We start from the raw sequence: 17427 nt of genomic DNA on the forward strand, positions 1-17427 counted from the left end.
TTTTTAATCAGCTTAGGCAAAATATTGTATTATTTTCGTATCTTACAATATTTTGTATGTCTTTCCTGCTATACTTAAGATTTAGAATATATAAATTTTAATACAAAAATTTCAAGCTAGATTGCAACTATAATGCCTCGTTTTCTTTTGAGTTCATGGGGTCCCTGGACTTAGTTAGGAAACCCTAGCTTGGTTCAGTAATCAAAAACTTTTTTAGCTTTTTTTTCTAATCATGTTCAATCTTCAACAAATAAATAAATAATAATATATAGATTCTAATATTCTTTCAAATTAATTCTAATTTTAACTTTGATATAACTTAAATCTATTAATTTCATATCTTCTCAATCTTATCTCCTCTCTTCTCTCTCTCATCTCTCTTTCAAAATATTCATACTTTATATTATGAAATATGTCATCTTATATGGATGTAATGAAAACCATAGAATTTTAAAAAAAAAAACATGTAAAAGAAGTTAATATTCTTGAGTGGAGAAAATATCATTATTAAATTTAATTTACTAATAAGTATAATGTAGGTTAAAAATAAAATAAAATAACTCATCGAATTAGGGCATTTAAAAAATTATCTATTCATAATTATCAATTTACTTGCTAGAAAGAGAGGCTTGTAATATTAAAGTTACAAGAAAATTTAATAAGGGGAATGAAATTAGTTGATTTACGAGCTTAGAAGCTAGCAAAGGCTAGATTGCTGGCTTACAAGCCAGCAAAGGCCGTTTTGCAAGCTTATAGAGGAAAAAATCAAAGTAAATTAACTGTACACATCAAAAGTTGTGTAGTAAATATCATGTGAGTCACCTACGAGAAGTACTCTAACATTTGCTAGCTTATATGCCATAAGTTTGTGGGCTTACTAGTAACATTTGTTGGCTTAGAAGGCTAAGTCTGCAAATGAGAAGGAATAAATCCATAGACATCAAGACTATGTTAAATCATATTCAATCGAGCCTCTTTCGCTATTCTATCTCCTCTCTCACCAATGTAGAATGATTGAGAGACGTTGGAGAAAAAAAAATTTCCCCTAGCTTTCGTTATCAACCATCTTCTCCCTTGCTTCCACTCTAAGCAGCATGCCTCCGCCTTCGACGAAGCAATAAATCGGTAGTCTCACACTATCTCCAACGAAACAACGACATTTCAAGATTTCTCACATCTAACAAGTAGCATCTTCTCAACTAACTGTATCATGTTGGAGGGCTCGATTGATCACAATAAGTATTATAATCCTTTGTACTATCTCACATAGATATAGATCTAAATTTTTTTCCCATTTATTGTATATGTCGATCATTTTTATGGTTTCCATATCTATTTGTTTCTCTATTGTGATTTTGGCATTTTGCAATCTAAGATAAGTCTCATTTTTCACCATCTTTTCACCTAAGTCACAGCAAGATGATGGGCAGTAGAAGAAAAATATGTGTAGATTATGCTATAGACCCTAAATGTTGCATTGTTATAGGCTATGGGTCTTGAAAATTTTATCCATCTACATTATCCATCTACATATGTAGATGTCGCTATAGATCTTGCATATTGCTGAAACACATCAAATTGTTTTATGACTTAGCTTGGAGGGGTCTAGTATTAGAAATTAATATGATCACCTTGGGGCTAGAGTTGGTGCTCGGAACAGATCTAGAATCAGAGCTTTGATGGGCAATGCCGACCGATCAAGCTATCCAAAAGGGTCGAAACTCTAGTAAGTTGTTTTTCCTAAAAGTAAGCAATCCAACACAACCAAAATCATGATTACCAAATGTGTAGATCAGAAGGTATGATAGAAATACTGATCGAAGGTTAAAAAGTGGCAAGATAGGCGTGGATGGTGGAAAATGGAATAATAGCTAGGGTTAAAGGGTTTTGGAAGGTGGTAATGATAAACGATAGTAGAGATAAAGCATAAAGCCAGATGAGAGAGAAGAGAGTAGATCGATCCTTGATAAGCAAAGAGGAATGATCAAATTGAGGTAAGAAGAAGATTACGCCCAATAATGGTTGGGAGGAAGGAGATAGAAGGAGAAAGAGAAAGAGAGAAAAAAGAGAGAAATAGGAAGGAAAAGTTCAATAATCTTCAATAGATTCAATAAGGCTATATTTAGAGGCTAACCTAATAACCAAAACAAACCAAAAAAAAAAACCCTAATACAATTCATCCTTGTTGTGAGGCATTCAAACAAGCACAAGACTATTTGAACACGCAAAAATAGTGCTCTATATGTGCAGGCGTTTGAACGGGCTATCCTAACATTTGAACGCATAAAAGGTAATGCTCTGTATATGCGAAGAAGTGCTGGAATTCAAATGGGGCGTTTGAACAGGCCTTCCTAGCGTTCGAACACCCCAGCCAAATAACCTTATTTTTTTTAAAAATAAAATATGATTCAATTTAAGGCAAATTGGTTAGATCCGGTTCATATCATCTCTAGGTTTATAAGAACTATGAAGTTCTAGTCTTTCAATGAAGAAAATATTATTTTACTTAAGATTTGGATTTCTAAACCATTCTGGTAGTTCAACTGTGGAATTTATTTGTTTCGATATTTCCAGAATATGAGTGTGTGACTTGCTATAATTGATCCTATTGATAATACATAGAATGGACATTGCTAAGGATTTAGGGCATTTAGATTAAGGGAACACCATTTAAAACAATAGTGTTTGTCTTTGTGGCTTATAAAACATAAACCAGCAAATCTTTTTAGATATGCACTTAAGCCCGCAAATAGCTATTATGAACACCATATAATATTCATATACTATAATAATAATCATCATCATTACAAGAAAAGATTATTTTATTTATCAAATTTACATATCATCTTTTTTTTTTCCCAAAACCAACACATTTTTTATTTTTTCCATATTGCATTATAATTAATAAATATACTCTTGACCTAGTTCAAAACCAACTAGTTTGAAAAACCTAAATCAAGAATAAAAACTGAGCCTAGCTAATCTAATTCGGAGCTTAGCCTCCCTCAAACCAAAATAACAGGCAACAAAGTGATTCTTGCTAGTTATAAGAATATTGACTTCCGTTGTCTCATGATGGCCATTATAAACCACCTAACGAGAATTAAATTGGTCAATTTTTAGGGTCATCCTATTGAAAGTTGCGAGATAAATAAATACAACCTAACTCCAGGTACTTCGAGATATTTATTTTACATGATATATGATGCCTATCAACTTTGAGCTCATAGTTGACTAATATATTCAGTTCCCTGCTAAGGCGTTAGGAGTTCATCCCTCAACAATAATATATGGTTTAATTGAGACACCATGAATTCTCTCTCAAACAACAATAAATTATGGGAATGATCCCTAATGATAACATTGGCCAATTGTCTTCCTCGTGATTACATGGGGCCCGATGTAGGTAGTAGTAAAAATGCAAATAGAAAGGACGACCAACAAAATATGTAAGCAATTATAGAAGCAACATAGCAGGTGAAAAAATATATCTTACAGAGAACTGGGAAACAACATCAAACATCTTCTCATTAAATCTAAATTCCAAATCGAAGACCAACCACAGCAATCAGCTCTCTGCATGCACAAGCTGCCCTAGAAGCAGCCTATCCCTTGAAGATAATTACCAACAATGGAAGAAATTGAACAATGGGAAAAGGTGGTAACTTGACCAACTGAAACTATATCATACACGTCAAACTATTACTCTTATCAGATTCAACAGGACTGAAGCAAGATTGGGCCTACCCATGTACTAAGCATATCACTGAGTGCAACCTGTACCTCACTGGAACCATGCTCACAGCTTATGAGACCTGAGAGAAGGGGGAAGAATTGAGTTAGGTGCTTCTCGGAGGAATCTCCCAGACCACATACAGCTTGCAGAGTTGCCACTACTAGGGGGCCCCGAGCTGCAAGTTCTCTTCGTTTTGCAGAACCAACAGGGATAGGCCGATGGAGTGTTGGTTGGACGCCACTCGAGTTCTGCATAAGCTGAGCTGGTTTTGCTGCACCAAGATACACCTGTAACACCTCCCTACACAGCTCAACAAGATAACCCTCTACTTCTACATCCCCATTCAGTGTTTTTTCTGAGACAATGTTTTGAAGAAGGGTGAGGCATAACTGATAAGATTCGTTTTCAAGGCGTAACAATGGTGGGTCCTGCATTTGGGTAATAGAGCCCACTTCCTGCAGCTTAGACCTCAGGTTATTATCACTGTTTATCTTATAAGCATGGGCTGCTACAACATGCAAAGCTTCAAAGAGAACAACTGTGTTCCTCACGGACAACTGGGCTCTGTACATGTTGTATATTTCCATCACAGCCTGCAGGAAATTAGTAACATTGTGAATTTTCATGATGCAACGGCATTTCAAATTAGATAAAGCCCAGAGGAAGAATCTCTTCTCATTCTAATTGATGACCATAAGGAAAGCAGCAAAAACATGATGCAATTTAAAATTATCAAGTACAAAATGGGAAGGCATGAATATCTCAAAAAAAAGTATGAGGATATAAAATAACCAAGGTTCCAAAACTCGGTATCCAAATCGAGATCGACCATCCGAGATAATAATACGTATCGGCTATATTAGCCATACCGGCCACCAATATCGGATCAGATTATTTTTTAATTTTCAAAATTCTAAATATTATCTAAAATGTAGAATTTTTTTATAAATTTAGAAAAATGATAAGAAAATAATAATTACTTACATATGAAGCCTAAAAACGAAAAAATGTATTAAAATACTTAAAAAATTTATGAATACTGAGTTAGCTCTCCTTCTCTTTCGCTCTTTCTTTTCTTCCCTCCCTCTATTACTCCCAAGGTAAAGAAAAAAATCTAATTTTTTTTCTTTCTTCTCTCTCCCTTCTCTTCCTCTCTCTTATGCAAGGCAAATTTGTTTTCCTAATTTTTTTTTTTTCGTTTCTTCTCTCCCTCCTCTTTCTCTCTCTTCGTCTCTTATTGCCGCAAGGCAATTTCTTTCTCATTTTTTTCATTTATTCTCTTTCTCCCTTCTCTATTCCTCCCTCTCTCTATTACTCCCTCTCTCTCACTTTCTACTCTCTCATCTCTCTCTATAACTTTGTTACTACAATAGAAAATCTGAAAAAAAATAGAAAGGGAAAGGCTAGAGAGAAATAAGAAAGTTAGGGGCAACAGAGAGAGAAAGGGGGAGAAAGGAGAGAAAAGAGAGGGAGAAAGAAGAGAGAGAAAGGAGCCATATTTAGGGGTGAAAATGGATTGGATACGGACCGGATAGTGATCAACCTATATCCAGATCCATATTTTTAGTTTGGATACGAATTTAGATACAAATATTGGACGGATAGAAAATTTTTAAACCATATCCTAACTAAACAAATACATATAATTTTTGAATAAAGAATCAGATCTTAAATGGATGTTGATCGAATTTTAAATAAATTATGATCTTTAATTTAGACATAATTAATACAAAAATATTATGAGTTTTAAAAAAAAATTTGTATGTCTAATACATATAAAATTAGAAAATTAATCTCTACAAATAATATATAATACATCATTAGTAATAATATCAATATTCACTACTTAAATAAGCAAACTAAAAACTATATATCATTCAAAAGAATATGCGAGTAAACGAATATCCAATATCCATATCCGTATCTGAAAATTATATCCGACTTGTATCTGAATCCATATCTGGGGTTTTTTTTAAAATTCTATCCATATCCGAATCGAATAGGAATATTTTATCTGAATCCGATCCAAATCAAGTCGGATAGCGGGTCAGGTCGGAGTTAATCTGACCGGTTTTCACCCCTAGTCGTATCAGACGGATTGGCCAATATGGCCAATTCCAACCTGATACAGACCGAGTATCGACCAATCTAGCCGAAACCAGTTGTCAGCCACGGATCTGTTTTGGCCGATCCCACTTGAGATCGACTGAAACTTGGAACCATGGGAATAACATAAGAAGTTTTTGAAATTTCTAAGCAACAATTATTTGGTAGGCTTGAACTATACTTCGGAGAGAGCATAAAGTGCACATTAACATAAGCGATTCTGCAGTAAATGTATGATTCAGTGATAGGAGTTACCTCGAGATATACAGCTTAAAAATGAACATACAATAATATGTACAAACTAACAATAGTAGTGGTACAACAAAGATGCGGCAGTGGATTCGGACATCAAGGAGTGGAGCATCGCCAGGATGTTGATGTGGTGCACGGTCCTCGTCGAGGAGTGAGCCGACGCCGTTGTGCCACTCTACATCATCAAGGAGTGAGTCTGCTTCTCACTTAGAGAGCCGCTTCATCGCTGTCCTCACCCCTGATGCACCAGTGAGATCTCTCTCTCACTCCCTATCGTCAGGGTATTTGTTCGAATAGTTAGTAAATGACATCCGTCACCGTCCTCACCCCTGATAGCCGCTTTGTTTGCGAGATCCCCCCTTGGTTGTCGAGCTCGAGCTCAAGTCAACCTGTGTTTTTCCACCTCTCGAGCCGGGCCGAGCTGAGCCCAGCTCGCTCAAGCTCGGCTTGTTCACACCCCTAAACGTGAGCTAACAAAATGATGAGTTCATTATCATCATTATCACCATATCAATCGCATCTACTAAAGCCACAATAGTCTTATTATAGTCCATATTCACAATCTATATCATCTATATATAGCGTGCTTATGCCAGTGCTGATCATTTTGGTGCATGTTCAATATCTATATCACATCATAGGAGATGTAAAATTCATATTTATATAAAAACTATGAAGGCATTATAAGGAACAATATTATCAGTAGATGAGTTTCGAAGATTGTCGACAATATTTGACACAACATTCTCGTGTTATTCTTGTGCCTGCAAATAAGATCTTTGATCCTTCCTGCTATTCTACATTCACCTAGGTATTAACTTTTATTATTGAACTATTATTAATTAATTAATATATTCAATCATATTATGTGTTGAATAATATTTTTATTTAACTATTGCTATATTTGTTATAATATAGGTTATTTACAAAAATAATCTAAAGATAAAGATTTTAATGTAGGCTTTAATACATATATTCATACCAAAAACCAAAAATTGATGTGTTGAAGACCTAAAAACATCTCAAAATATATTACATTTTTTAATAAAAATGTGTTTAAGGCGTGTCATTGGGATTACCGAGGGCATGTCAGTCGGCACGCCCCATACCAACCGAGGATCAGCATGGCACATGCCTTCGGCATGACTATCTGAGTTCGAATACATATATCTGAATGTTTAACATGTTAAGGATAAGACACCCCTTTGAATCCCTTGTTCGTTCTGTATATCTCCTCAATATGCCATTATACTAAGATATACTAATTTAGACTTTTAATCATGGTTTCCAGTTTCGGCCGATCCAAAGTGGGATCAGTCGAAACGGATCAGGATCAGCCCTAGCCGATCCCGATCCCAGCCTAGGGTTTCGGCTGAAACGGGTGGGAACGGGTCGAATCCGACCCAAATCCGACCCAGGGGACATCAATAATTGATGTCCCCACCCCCCACCTACCTCTCTCCCTTTTCTCTCTCTCTTTTCGTTTTTTCTCTCTTTCTCTCTTTTCTTTCTTTCTCTCTTTCTCACGGGTCTCTTTCTCACCGGCGACTAAGTAGTGAGTAGATCTCCGGTGACCCGGTGACCTCGACCTCCGGCGATGTTCTCCGACGAAGATTTGACGACCTCCGGCAACGTTTTCAGTTTTTAATTTTTTTTTCATTGTGCAGCAGGTGTTGCTGCAGCACTGCTGGTCAGAGGTGGTAGCAGCACCTGCTTATGCAGTTATGCCTCATAAATTTTAAATTATTTTATATTTTATTTTGATTTTGATTTATATTTTTTAGTTGCAGAGTTAAAATATCAATGGCTCCAAAAGAGAAGTCATATGATACCGACATTGGGTGGCAACATTGCAGCACTATTGAGCAAGATAAAAGACGTGTTAAATGCAACTAGTGTGGAAAAGAAATCAGTAGTGGTGCCAGCCATTTGAAAGAACATTTAGCTGGAAGACAAGCAAATGTAGCAGCTTGCGCTCAAGTGTCCTTGGAAGTTAGAAAGTAGATGTTGGCTTATTTAATTAGCAAAAAGAAAAATAAATAATCTGCACAACAAAGAGAGTCAGTAGTTCGTAAAGAATTGATGCATAATCCTGTACACATTGATGATGATAGCAGTGAGCAAAATGAGGAGGATGAGAAGGAGAGACAGATAAGAAGGGCAATGAAAGAGAGCAGAAATATGCATAAAGAAGAGGAAGAGATGAGAAGAAGCACTGGTGGTAACTTTCAGAGATCTAGATCAGTTAATATATGAGGAGAGAGAATATGGGGGCAGCAGTTCTACCCATAGGACTCCTAGTGTTACGGCAGAGTTTGAAAATATTGGACCAATAGATACATATCTTCAGAAAAAAAGGGGTCGTACACAAACTTCCATCAAAACAGCTCTCAAAAAAATTAAAAATGCAAAGAAACACATTGGTAGGGTTATCTCTAAATTTTTCTTCTACAACTATATTCCTTTTAATGTAGCTGATAGTCCTTAGTATCACACTATGGTGGATGCTATACAATCAGTAGGGCCTAGTGTTCCGCCTTCTAAATCAAATGATATTACTACTAAATATCTTGACTCAGAGGTAGATAAACTTCATACTTACATTGAGACATTTAAACGGTATTGGGATGAATTTGGTTGTATACTAATGTGTGATGGGTGTACATAAAACAGAAGAAATATAATTAATTTCTTAGTATACTCTGGCATGGGGACAATATTTTTGAAGTCTGTGGATGATACTGCTCATTTCAAAAATGCAGATTATATTTGTCAGTTGATGGATGAGGTGGTACAAAAAATCGGTGAAAAAAAAAGTAGTCCAAGTGGTTACTGATAATGGGGCAAATTATAAAACTGCTGGAAATTTACTGATGATTAAAATATCTCATTTATATTGGACGTCATGTGCTGCACATTGTATTGATCTGATGTTAGAGGATATTGTAAAAGAGCCTGAAATTGACATGGTCATACGTGAAGGTTAGAGGTTAACAAATTTTATATATAACCATAATTAGGTTCTTAATTTACTCAGGCAAATGACGGGTGGTAGGGAGATCATCAGACCCGAGGTCACTAGATTTGTCACTCACTTTTTAGCCTTGTAGAGCATCATACACTGCAAGGATGATATTATGCGGATGTTTACATCACAAGAGTAGTCTATAAAAATTAAGAATATGAAACTTAACGATAAATCTTTAGGTGAAACTTTGAAAAATATGGCTCTTAGAAATGCATTTTGGATAATATTACAATTGCCACAACAGTATTTGAGCCTCTTATCAAAGTATTAAGACTTGTAGACAGTGATGAAAAGTCTGAGATGGGTTTCTTATATGAGGCAATGAATATAGCAAAAGAATCAATAAAAAAAATGTGAGCCAAAGTTATTGGAAGTGGTGGAAGATGATTGATTCTAGATGGAACAAACAACTACATAGAGATATATACGCTGCTGATAAGCATGCCTTTAAGTTTTAAGTTTTAATTTACTAATTTACTTTTATTTATGAATATTTAAAAATTTGAATGCTTACAAATTTTAAATTTCTACAGGGTATTTTCTTAATCCAAGATTTCAATTCTCTAAAAATGTTAATAATGATAGTGAAGTCTTGCTACGGGTTAGAAAGGTAATCAGGAAGCTTGAGCCCGATATTCATAAACAAATCCTGTACGATAAAAAAGTGAGTTATGATTCAATTAAATAATTTTCTTATTATTTACTTCAAGTTAACTTTCAATATAATCAATAAGCTAATAATATATTTCTGATTTCAAATGAAGAGATATAGATTGAGAGCTGGACAATTCAGTACTACTAAAATTGCTGCAGCTATATCTCATAACACTCCAGCTGAATGGTGGTCTATCTATGGATGAGAAGAGGCATCAAATTTGACGCCAATAGCAAGGAAGATTTTAAGTCAAACTGTCTTTACCACAGTGTGAAAGAAATTGAACTACTTTCTCTTTAATCCACACAAAAACACGCAACCGATTGACAATGGAAAGATTGGAGAAGTTAGTTTTTTGTCATTATAATATAAGATTGAGGGAGAGAAATTTAAGAAAAAAGACAAAAAATGAGCAACTAATTGATTTAAATCATGTTTTTGATGAAGAAGACCCCTTGACTCTATGGATCAGAGAAATAGAGGACAGGTTATTAGATAACAGAGATAACCCATAGTTAGATGAAATATTGGGAGAGACCACGACGAGGGCAGAGGCTGGTACGAGTCATTCAGCAGTGAGAGATAGTATACCTACTAATACTAGACATAGTCCTGATGATACATATGGTGGTGAGATCATTCCATCTACATTTATTGAGGAAAGTTAACGTGACATAAGGAGTGAAGACAGATAAACTGAGGATATATATATATACCAGCGATGTCGTCATGAGATGCATTTTGGTTTCTATGATTATGGTGCATCGGGTATTTATTGTTTGGAGCCATCACAAGATCCATATGCTAGTTATTATCCTCAGTACCCTCAGTATTCTCAGACACAAGATCTAAATGTTGGTTATTATCCTCCTCAAACGCAAGTCACACAACAAGATCCATACAATATGACTAGTATAATTGAATCACTTTTTGGAGCATCAGGTCCCAGACATCAATATTTACAAACTTATGGTGATTATGATGATGAATACTATAGAAATTTACGAGAACCAGCTCGGCATTCATCAAAGTTTTAAATTTTGAGTAACTTAATACATTTTTTAAGTTTTTAGACTTCATATGTGAGTAATTTTTGTTTTCTTATTTTTTGTCATTTTTTCTAAATTTTTCTGCATTTTTAAATAATATTTAGAATTTTATATAATTAAAAAATAGTCCAATCCGATACGAACAGCCGATATGGCCGATACCGCCGATACGGCTGGTATGTATCGTTTTTCTGAACGGCCGATACCGATCCCGATCCCGATACTGGGAACCTTGCTTTTAATAACATATGAATATAGCTCGTATCCTAATCAATTTCAGTGGCATTAAATAATAATGTCATAAAATATATCATTTGTTTAATATATGTATTCAAACTTGTTTCAACACAGAAAATTATGCACAAAACTTGTAACAAGGATAGTCTAATCAGTATATATATTAAAAATTTCTTATTACAAGAAAGTAGTTGAAGTTTTCTTTGAAGTTTGAACTATATGGTCAAAATGAAGAAACTCAACATACTAAAATCTTGATGTGTTGTCTATGAGCCCACCAAATAGCCACAGTAATTAGGAGAAATCTAATTAAAGCCCACGAATACTAGGATAGCAACAAAGAACTATATCTGAAATGTGGCACATTGAAAAGTATAAAAGAAATATTAATGATTCTTTTGTGCTTCCATGTTCCACCTACAAGTTATTGGAGTACTAAAGAACAACGTTTTGAATACAAGTGGCACAAACCATGCCAGCATCTCGTCGATACAGTGGGCCTAATGGCACAGTGCAACCTCTTCCAATGGAACTTATATAAGTCCCACGTTCCCATAGCGGGGAGGGGATGGGGGGTTGGCTGCAATCTCAACGTCAATGATGTGAAAACCCTGCAGGTCACATGACCTATAGGGTTTACAGGTCAGGAGACATGAACCATGCCTTTGATCATGCAGACCAAGGAAAACAAGTCCCACAGATCGCCAGATACAGAATAGACTGCAAGAACAATGTCGCCTGAAACTTAAAAAGCATGCTACAGAATTCTACTCCTATAATACCCGCTCCTATTCCTGAACCTCTTTTCTTTGCTTCAAGCTGGTCTCCTCTTGCATCCATGAAAAAAACTGGGCCTTCAACTTCAACTCTGTCTGGCTATGATATTAAATTTTCTTGGATTGAGTTCTTTGAATTAATAAATTCATTTTATTGTAGAGTATAAAGAATCTGATTATTACTTTGCTACCCAAAGCAAAAGGAAATGGAAGTCAAAAGGTCTTCTATGCAAGGTAAAAGTGTGGACCTGAATTAATAGAAGTTGAACGGCAGCACGACACTTGGCATCGCTGATTGCAAAATACAAGTTCCTTGATCTTTGGCCTTCGGAATCATCATCTTCAGATGCCGTAGATTCATCAGTACTTTTCCTGTAAGAAGGATTCCCATTTTCTCTTTGTAGATTTTCAAGATAGGCTCCAGATGAAATATATGAAAAATCAGGAAGTGTTGCTGTAGCGGCTTCTTTCAAAGATAAAACCACCTCTAGCCACTTGTCCTCAGCAAAAACTGACCCTGCACTGCTCATCAAACGAACAAATGCAGCAATTCCAATGCCAGCAAGGCTTTGATGGGGACGCTTGATAAAACTTGTCAGCAATGTGAGCACCTTCTTCAACAGTGGATTAACTGTATCATAAAACTTTACAAAGAGATCAACAACAAGCTGGAGGGCCAGTGTGCATGTTTCATAAAGCCAGGCATCTTGATCTAATTCAGTCATATCACTTTCAGAACCTTGCCCTTGCAAAGATCCCCCAGATGGATCAATAGCATGCCTTACATAGTCAAATATCGGAAAGAGGACTGAATCAAACACTTTTTCCCATAATGGCAATGAGAAAAGGTGACCATGATTTCTTAATGTATCAAATAGAACCTGCAAGGCACTTTTTCTGATTTCTGGTCTTAAGTCAAATGTAAGTTCAGATAAACCTGCAAAATTTCAAGGAAAGAACAAATAAAAGGACATTACTATCACCAATTCAGTGTAATAAGCCTACATGGAGCATTAAGGAATGTAACTACAACATGCTGCAAGTATCAGAGAATGCTCCTAACCATGCATAAGTATAGAGACCAGATGTTATCTGTCTACCTGCTAACAATGGGAACCAAAAATGCAGATGATCATCTCTGTCAATGAGCAGTGAACCCTCCTGTTTTCCATCTTTCAGTATGTGTGGTGAAGATGGACCGCTACTAGAGACCTTTTCTTTGGACCTTGAAGTGAAGCCAATATCACCTTCTGCAAGCTTTGCCGCACAGAACCGAAGAAAGCCAATCGCGTTGAGGCTGATGTCCTTGTTAAACCTACTATTGGTGAATGCTATAAGACAGTTAACACAGTCAGTGAAGGTAGTTGTTTCAGTTTCAGTAATGTAGGGGAAGTAGTCCCGTAAAATTTTTTCAATAATCTCGAAGGCCAAAAGTACGATATTTTTGTGGTCATCATAAGATGCAGTTGCAAATACCTGCAAAAATGTTATGTATGAACTGATTAGGTACACAAAAATGAACAGAAAATAGTCTTTAAAGCAACTGTTTTCATGAGTTCATATGAACAGTCCTTTAGAAAAAAAAAGGTGAGGACAAGAAGACGATACCATGAACATGCTTTTCCATCCAGACTTCACATGACTAACACGAGCCAATACCATTTGAGAGACACATCTAATGATCAATTCTCTAATTTCAACAGCTCTGCTCTTGCGCATAACAATGACAAAAGGCTTCATAAATTCATTTTGGAAATTGTAATTAGCCAGTTCTTCTCGCTCCAAGAACTTCATTGCTAACTGCCGCAGGGAATCCATAGCAAAAATTGCAATCGAGAGGTTCTCAGAACAACCAATGGTGACAAAAAAGTCAGACAACACATGCCAAATGCTTGACCAAACAAGCCTGATGCGATTCATGTTGTAATGCCTACACAGAAAAATTCAACAATTTATAAAAGAATAAAACGGTGTTTCTCCATAACCATGGTTTTGACTTATGAGTTTATTCTTACGCAATCTCAACAATCTTCGTAAGACTAAAAACACGTGGATCAGATGCAGACCGCAATTCTTCCATTGACACCTTGCAAAGTGCTTTAACAAAATCAATTATAGCCTCACTATTCAAATTTTGACTTCGTACAAATACACGGTTCATTTCAGCAATCCCAACTTGTTCCAGCAGATTGAGGTTGGAAACCAAATTATTCATTTGCTCAGAGGTAACAATTCCAGAAGCATAACCACCAACACCAGCACTATCATAGGAACCTCTTCTGCCAGATGGAGCAGCATTTGGATTCCGACCAGGTCCCTTTTTCTTTAGAACAGGAAGCATTGATGACTTAGGCTGTCTAGATTTATCAAGTTCTGTCTGTTGTACTCCAAAAAATGTTGCATCTGGTGGAGCACCTTCCCCGAGAAGATGTAAGTGTTCAAAGCGCGAAACACACGTCAAAATATGCTCCCATGCTTCTTGCAAGTAATTACCATCTTCATCGGCAATTAAAAGAATTGCCTGCAGAAAACTCAAAACAGAATAACATAGGAAGATAAGTGAACATTCTTTTATGTTCAAACATAAGAAGCCAAAAGAACTGCTAAATTGACAGTTTACTCTAGGATATATGTCATAATTCATTAATAGTCCTTTGCTCCATGAGCATAAAGTTTCTAATCAATTTGAGTTGTGACAAAGAAGGTCAGCTATTTGGAAGTCACATAGAAAGGCAATTCTTCTTTTTGTTTGCCTTTCAGTACTTGTTTCAATTTGTGAAATGATGAAAACTAGAATAGGATCAACTTCGCTGACAGAAGTATATGATGATAAAATATGTATAATAAGGTAGGACATCATTTAGAAATTTATATACCTAAAGTATATCTCCTAGGAATGTCTTTTTGGTGATGTTATTAGAACTAAGAGGTAAACTTGGAAATGTTATTCCAACTGTCTTCACCTATTCTGAATCTTGAACTACTCTATCTGTACACAAAGAGATTAAGCACCAAGCAGGCAATGCTATGTAACTATGTATGCCAAGTAGAGGCATATATTGCTTCCATTTATTTGATTGATTTGGGCAAATCCGGATTATTCTAGAAATATAGCTGAATTGTTAAAGAGAAAATTCCATCCTCAGGAAGCACTATCTGAACACCTGCTAAATAAATTCACTAAATCTAAAGTAGATTATGGTTAAAAAAAAAATAACGAACACAAGCACCAATATAGCTGATTGGATTCTCAATTTCGATATTGAAATCATGTGAAGAAGAATCAGTCTTTTACAAGTTATTGAGTCATATCAAATAAGCTATCTCATCTGCTTCAGAACACTAAGGCAAGATAACAGTGATTTCTCTGACCTTGATCTGCATTACTTAGCTTAATTTGTTTGACTAGACTCTATACCAGAAAAAAAGAGTAAGGCCACAGCTTAAATTAAGGCTAACATCTGCAGAATCTAAATATAGGAGATTGTTGTCATTCTTCTTTGAACAAAAGAAGCTCGGACCTGGATTTTGTTTGTCTTACTCAAATGAAGACTCCAGTGATCCACCTTGAAGTTTGAAAACAACATGCTTACATATAGGGGTTCTATAAGCTGCTTTGAAAATTACTATGTTGCAAGGAACAGATGCATTGATTAATTCTCTTACATTCTAATTCTCTGTCAAAATTACTAGAATAGGAGTCTTCGCATTAGTTCCTCATGAATGTCAAAACTACCGGTATGTAGCCATGCACCCTCTCATGAAAGAGTAGATAACTAGCGGTACTAGAATCTCGTGATATCATTTTTTTTCTGCATTAATTATTTGAATCAACATTCAAAGAAAATAAATATGGATATTCGTGAATCTGGCCCATGCCCATATTTGTGTTCAGGGCTTCAGAATATATGCTTTACCAATCTTTCCAGTCAATATAATCATAGTTGAGAATGGAAGTGGATGTGATATATGGATTTGCCACTAATGCAATCCATATCCAATGTCTTCACTATCAACACTATAGTGAAGCTATGTTGAAACTATTAGATCGGAAAGCGTCATGCCACTAATTTAAAGTGATTCATGAGAGACTTTTACTTTTGGGCAAGACTATCTACTTCCTAGTCATCTTACAGCATCTTGACAAGGATTATCACATGTAATCTTTCCAGCAAACCATACGGCACTACATTAAAACATAATTGTTAATGTCCCCTAGGAAAGTGATAACAGAATTGTAACACTATTTTAATTGACAATCCTGGCTTATTACATAATTTTCTTTTCTTATTTTTGTTGAAGAATTATTTTACATACTTTTATCCAAAATGTTGAAAGAGTGTAACCATCTAATCTGACAAACTTATTTCTCCAACCAAAGTCAGATCAAACTAAGTTCTTTTTCTCCTTGGCACTTGTCTCTCGTTATTCTTATATCTAAGAGCTACTATAAACTTGAAAGAACAATAACTACAGATTTTCTCTGAGCATGTGAGTTAGTGCCAATGAAGCACGGATGTAGGAACACGTGTCGGACACGGACATGCGTCTAGAGTTTCCCCCCCAAAAAAAAGGAAAAAAAAAAAGAAAATCGGACATTGTTGGGACACGGGCGGTATTTTAGATATTGTTTAACAGGTCAGGTCGGGTTTGATCAAATGTTATTAACCTGGATCCAAATCTGATAATAAAACCTAAAACCCTGTCGTTTTCTCACCTTCACTATTGAGCGACGAAATCGTTCGATCGAAGCCCTAAAACCCTCGAGCAGCTGCCAAGCGACGATTCGAGGCGCGACGGGCTGTTGAGCGAGTGCGACGGCCGACGGAGCGAGTGCGGCGAGCTGAGCACGGCGAGGACGTAGGTTCTTCTCTTTCTGTCTCTATCTCTCTCTCTGTCTCTTCCTCCCTCCCTCCCTGTCCTCCCTGTCTCTGTCTCTCTCTCCCTGTATCTTCCTCCCTCCCTCCCTCCCTCTCATTCTCTGTCTTGTCCTCCCCTCCCCTCTCTCTCTCTCTCTCTCTCTCTCTCTCTCTCTCTCTCTCTCTCTTTGTCTCTTCCTCTCTCCCTCCCTGCTCTCCCTGTCTCTGTCTCTCTCTCCCTGTATCTTCCTCCCTACCTCCCTCCCTCTATCTCATTCTCTGTCTCTTCCTCCCTCCCACTCTCTCTCTCTTTCTCTCACTCTCTCTCTCTCTTCCTCCTTCCCTCGCTCTCTCTCATTATCTCTCTCTATCTCTTCCTCCCTCTTTCTCTCATTCTCTCTGTCTCTCTCTCTCTCTCTCACTGTCTCTCTCTCTCATTCTCTCTTGCCGTCTCACTCTCTCTGTTAAATTATTTTAATTTATATTAGTTATTTTAATCTATGTTATTAAATTGTTAAATTATATTAAATTAATATATTTTTTATTTATTTATTTATTTATTTATTTCGCCGTGTCCTATGATGTGTCCGTGTCCTATATTTTCAAAATTTGCCGTGTCGCCGTGTCCGTATCGTGTCGTGTCCGTGTCCCGTGTCCGTGCTTCATAAGTTAGTGCATTAGGATACCAACACCAGTAAAATAAATATTACAAGATACTCCTGTGAGCAT

The 17427-nt window shown here is 36.2% G+C and overlaps 1 protein-coding gene across 1 annotated transcript in view; it reads right to left on the reverse strand.

Moving 5' to 3' along the window:
• Positions 1 to 3503: 3503 nt before the first annotated feature.
• Positions 3504 to 17427, reverse strand: part of LOC140798733 (brefeldin A-inhibited guanine nucleotide-exchange protein 2) — a 35754-nt gene continuing 21830 nt past the window's right edge. Inside the window, exons 7-11 of the mRNA XM_073152754.1 lie at positions 13855 to 14360; positions 13448 to 13769; positions 12940 to 13315; positions 12088 to 12776; positions 3504 to 4329 (exon numbers count right to left, since the gene is read on the reverse strand). Coding sequence (XP_073008855.1) covers positions 3718 to 4329; positions 12088 to 12776; positions 12940 to 13315; positions 13448 to 13769; positions 13855 to 14360 — 2505 coding nt within the window. The 3' untranslated portion in view covers positions 3504 to 3717. The remainder of the gene's footprint in view (positions 4330 to 12087; positions 12777 to 12939; positions 13316 to 13447; positions 13770 to 13854; positions 14361 to 17427) is intronic.

The sequence above is a fragment of the Typha latifolia genome, chromosome 12 (assembly GCF_019914945.1).
Source record: "Typha latifolia isolate L0001 chromosome 12, TyphaL0001v2, whole genome shotgun sequence".
In the NCBI taxonomy this organism is placed as follows: domain Eukaryota; kingdom Viridiplantae; phylum Streptophyta; class Magnoliopsida; order Poales; family Typhaceae; genus Typha; species Typha latifolia.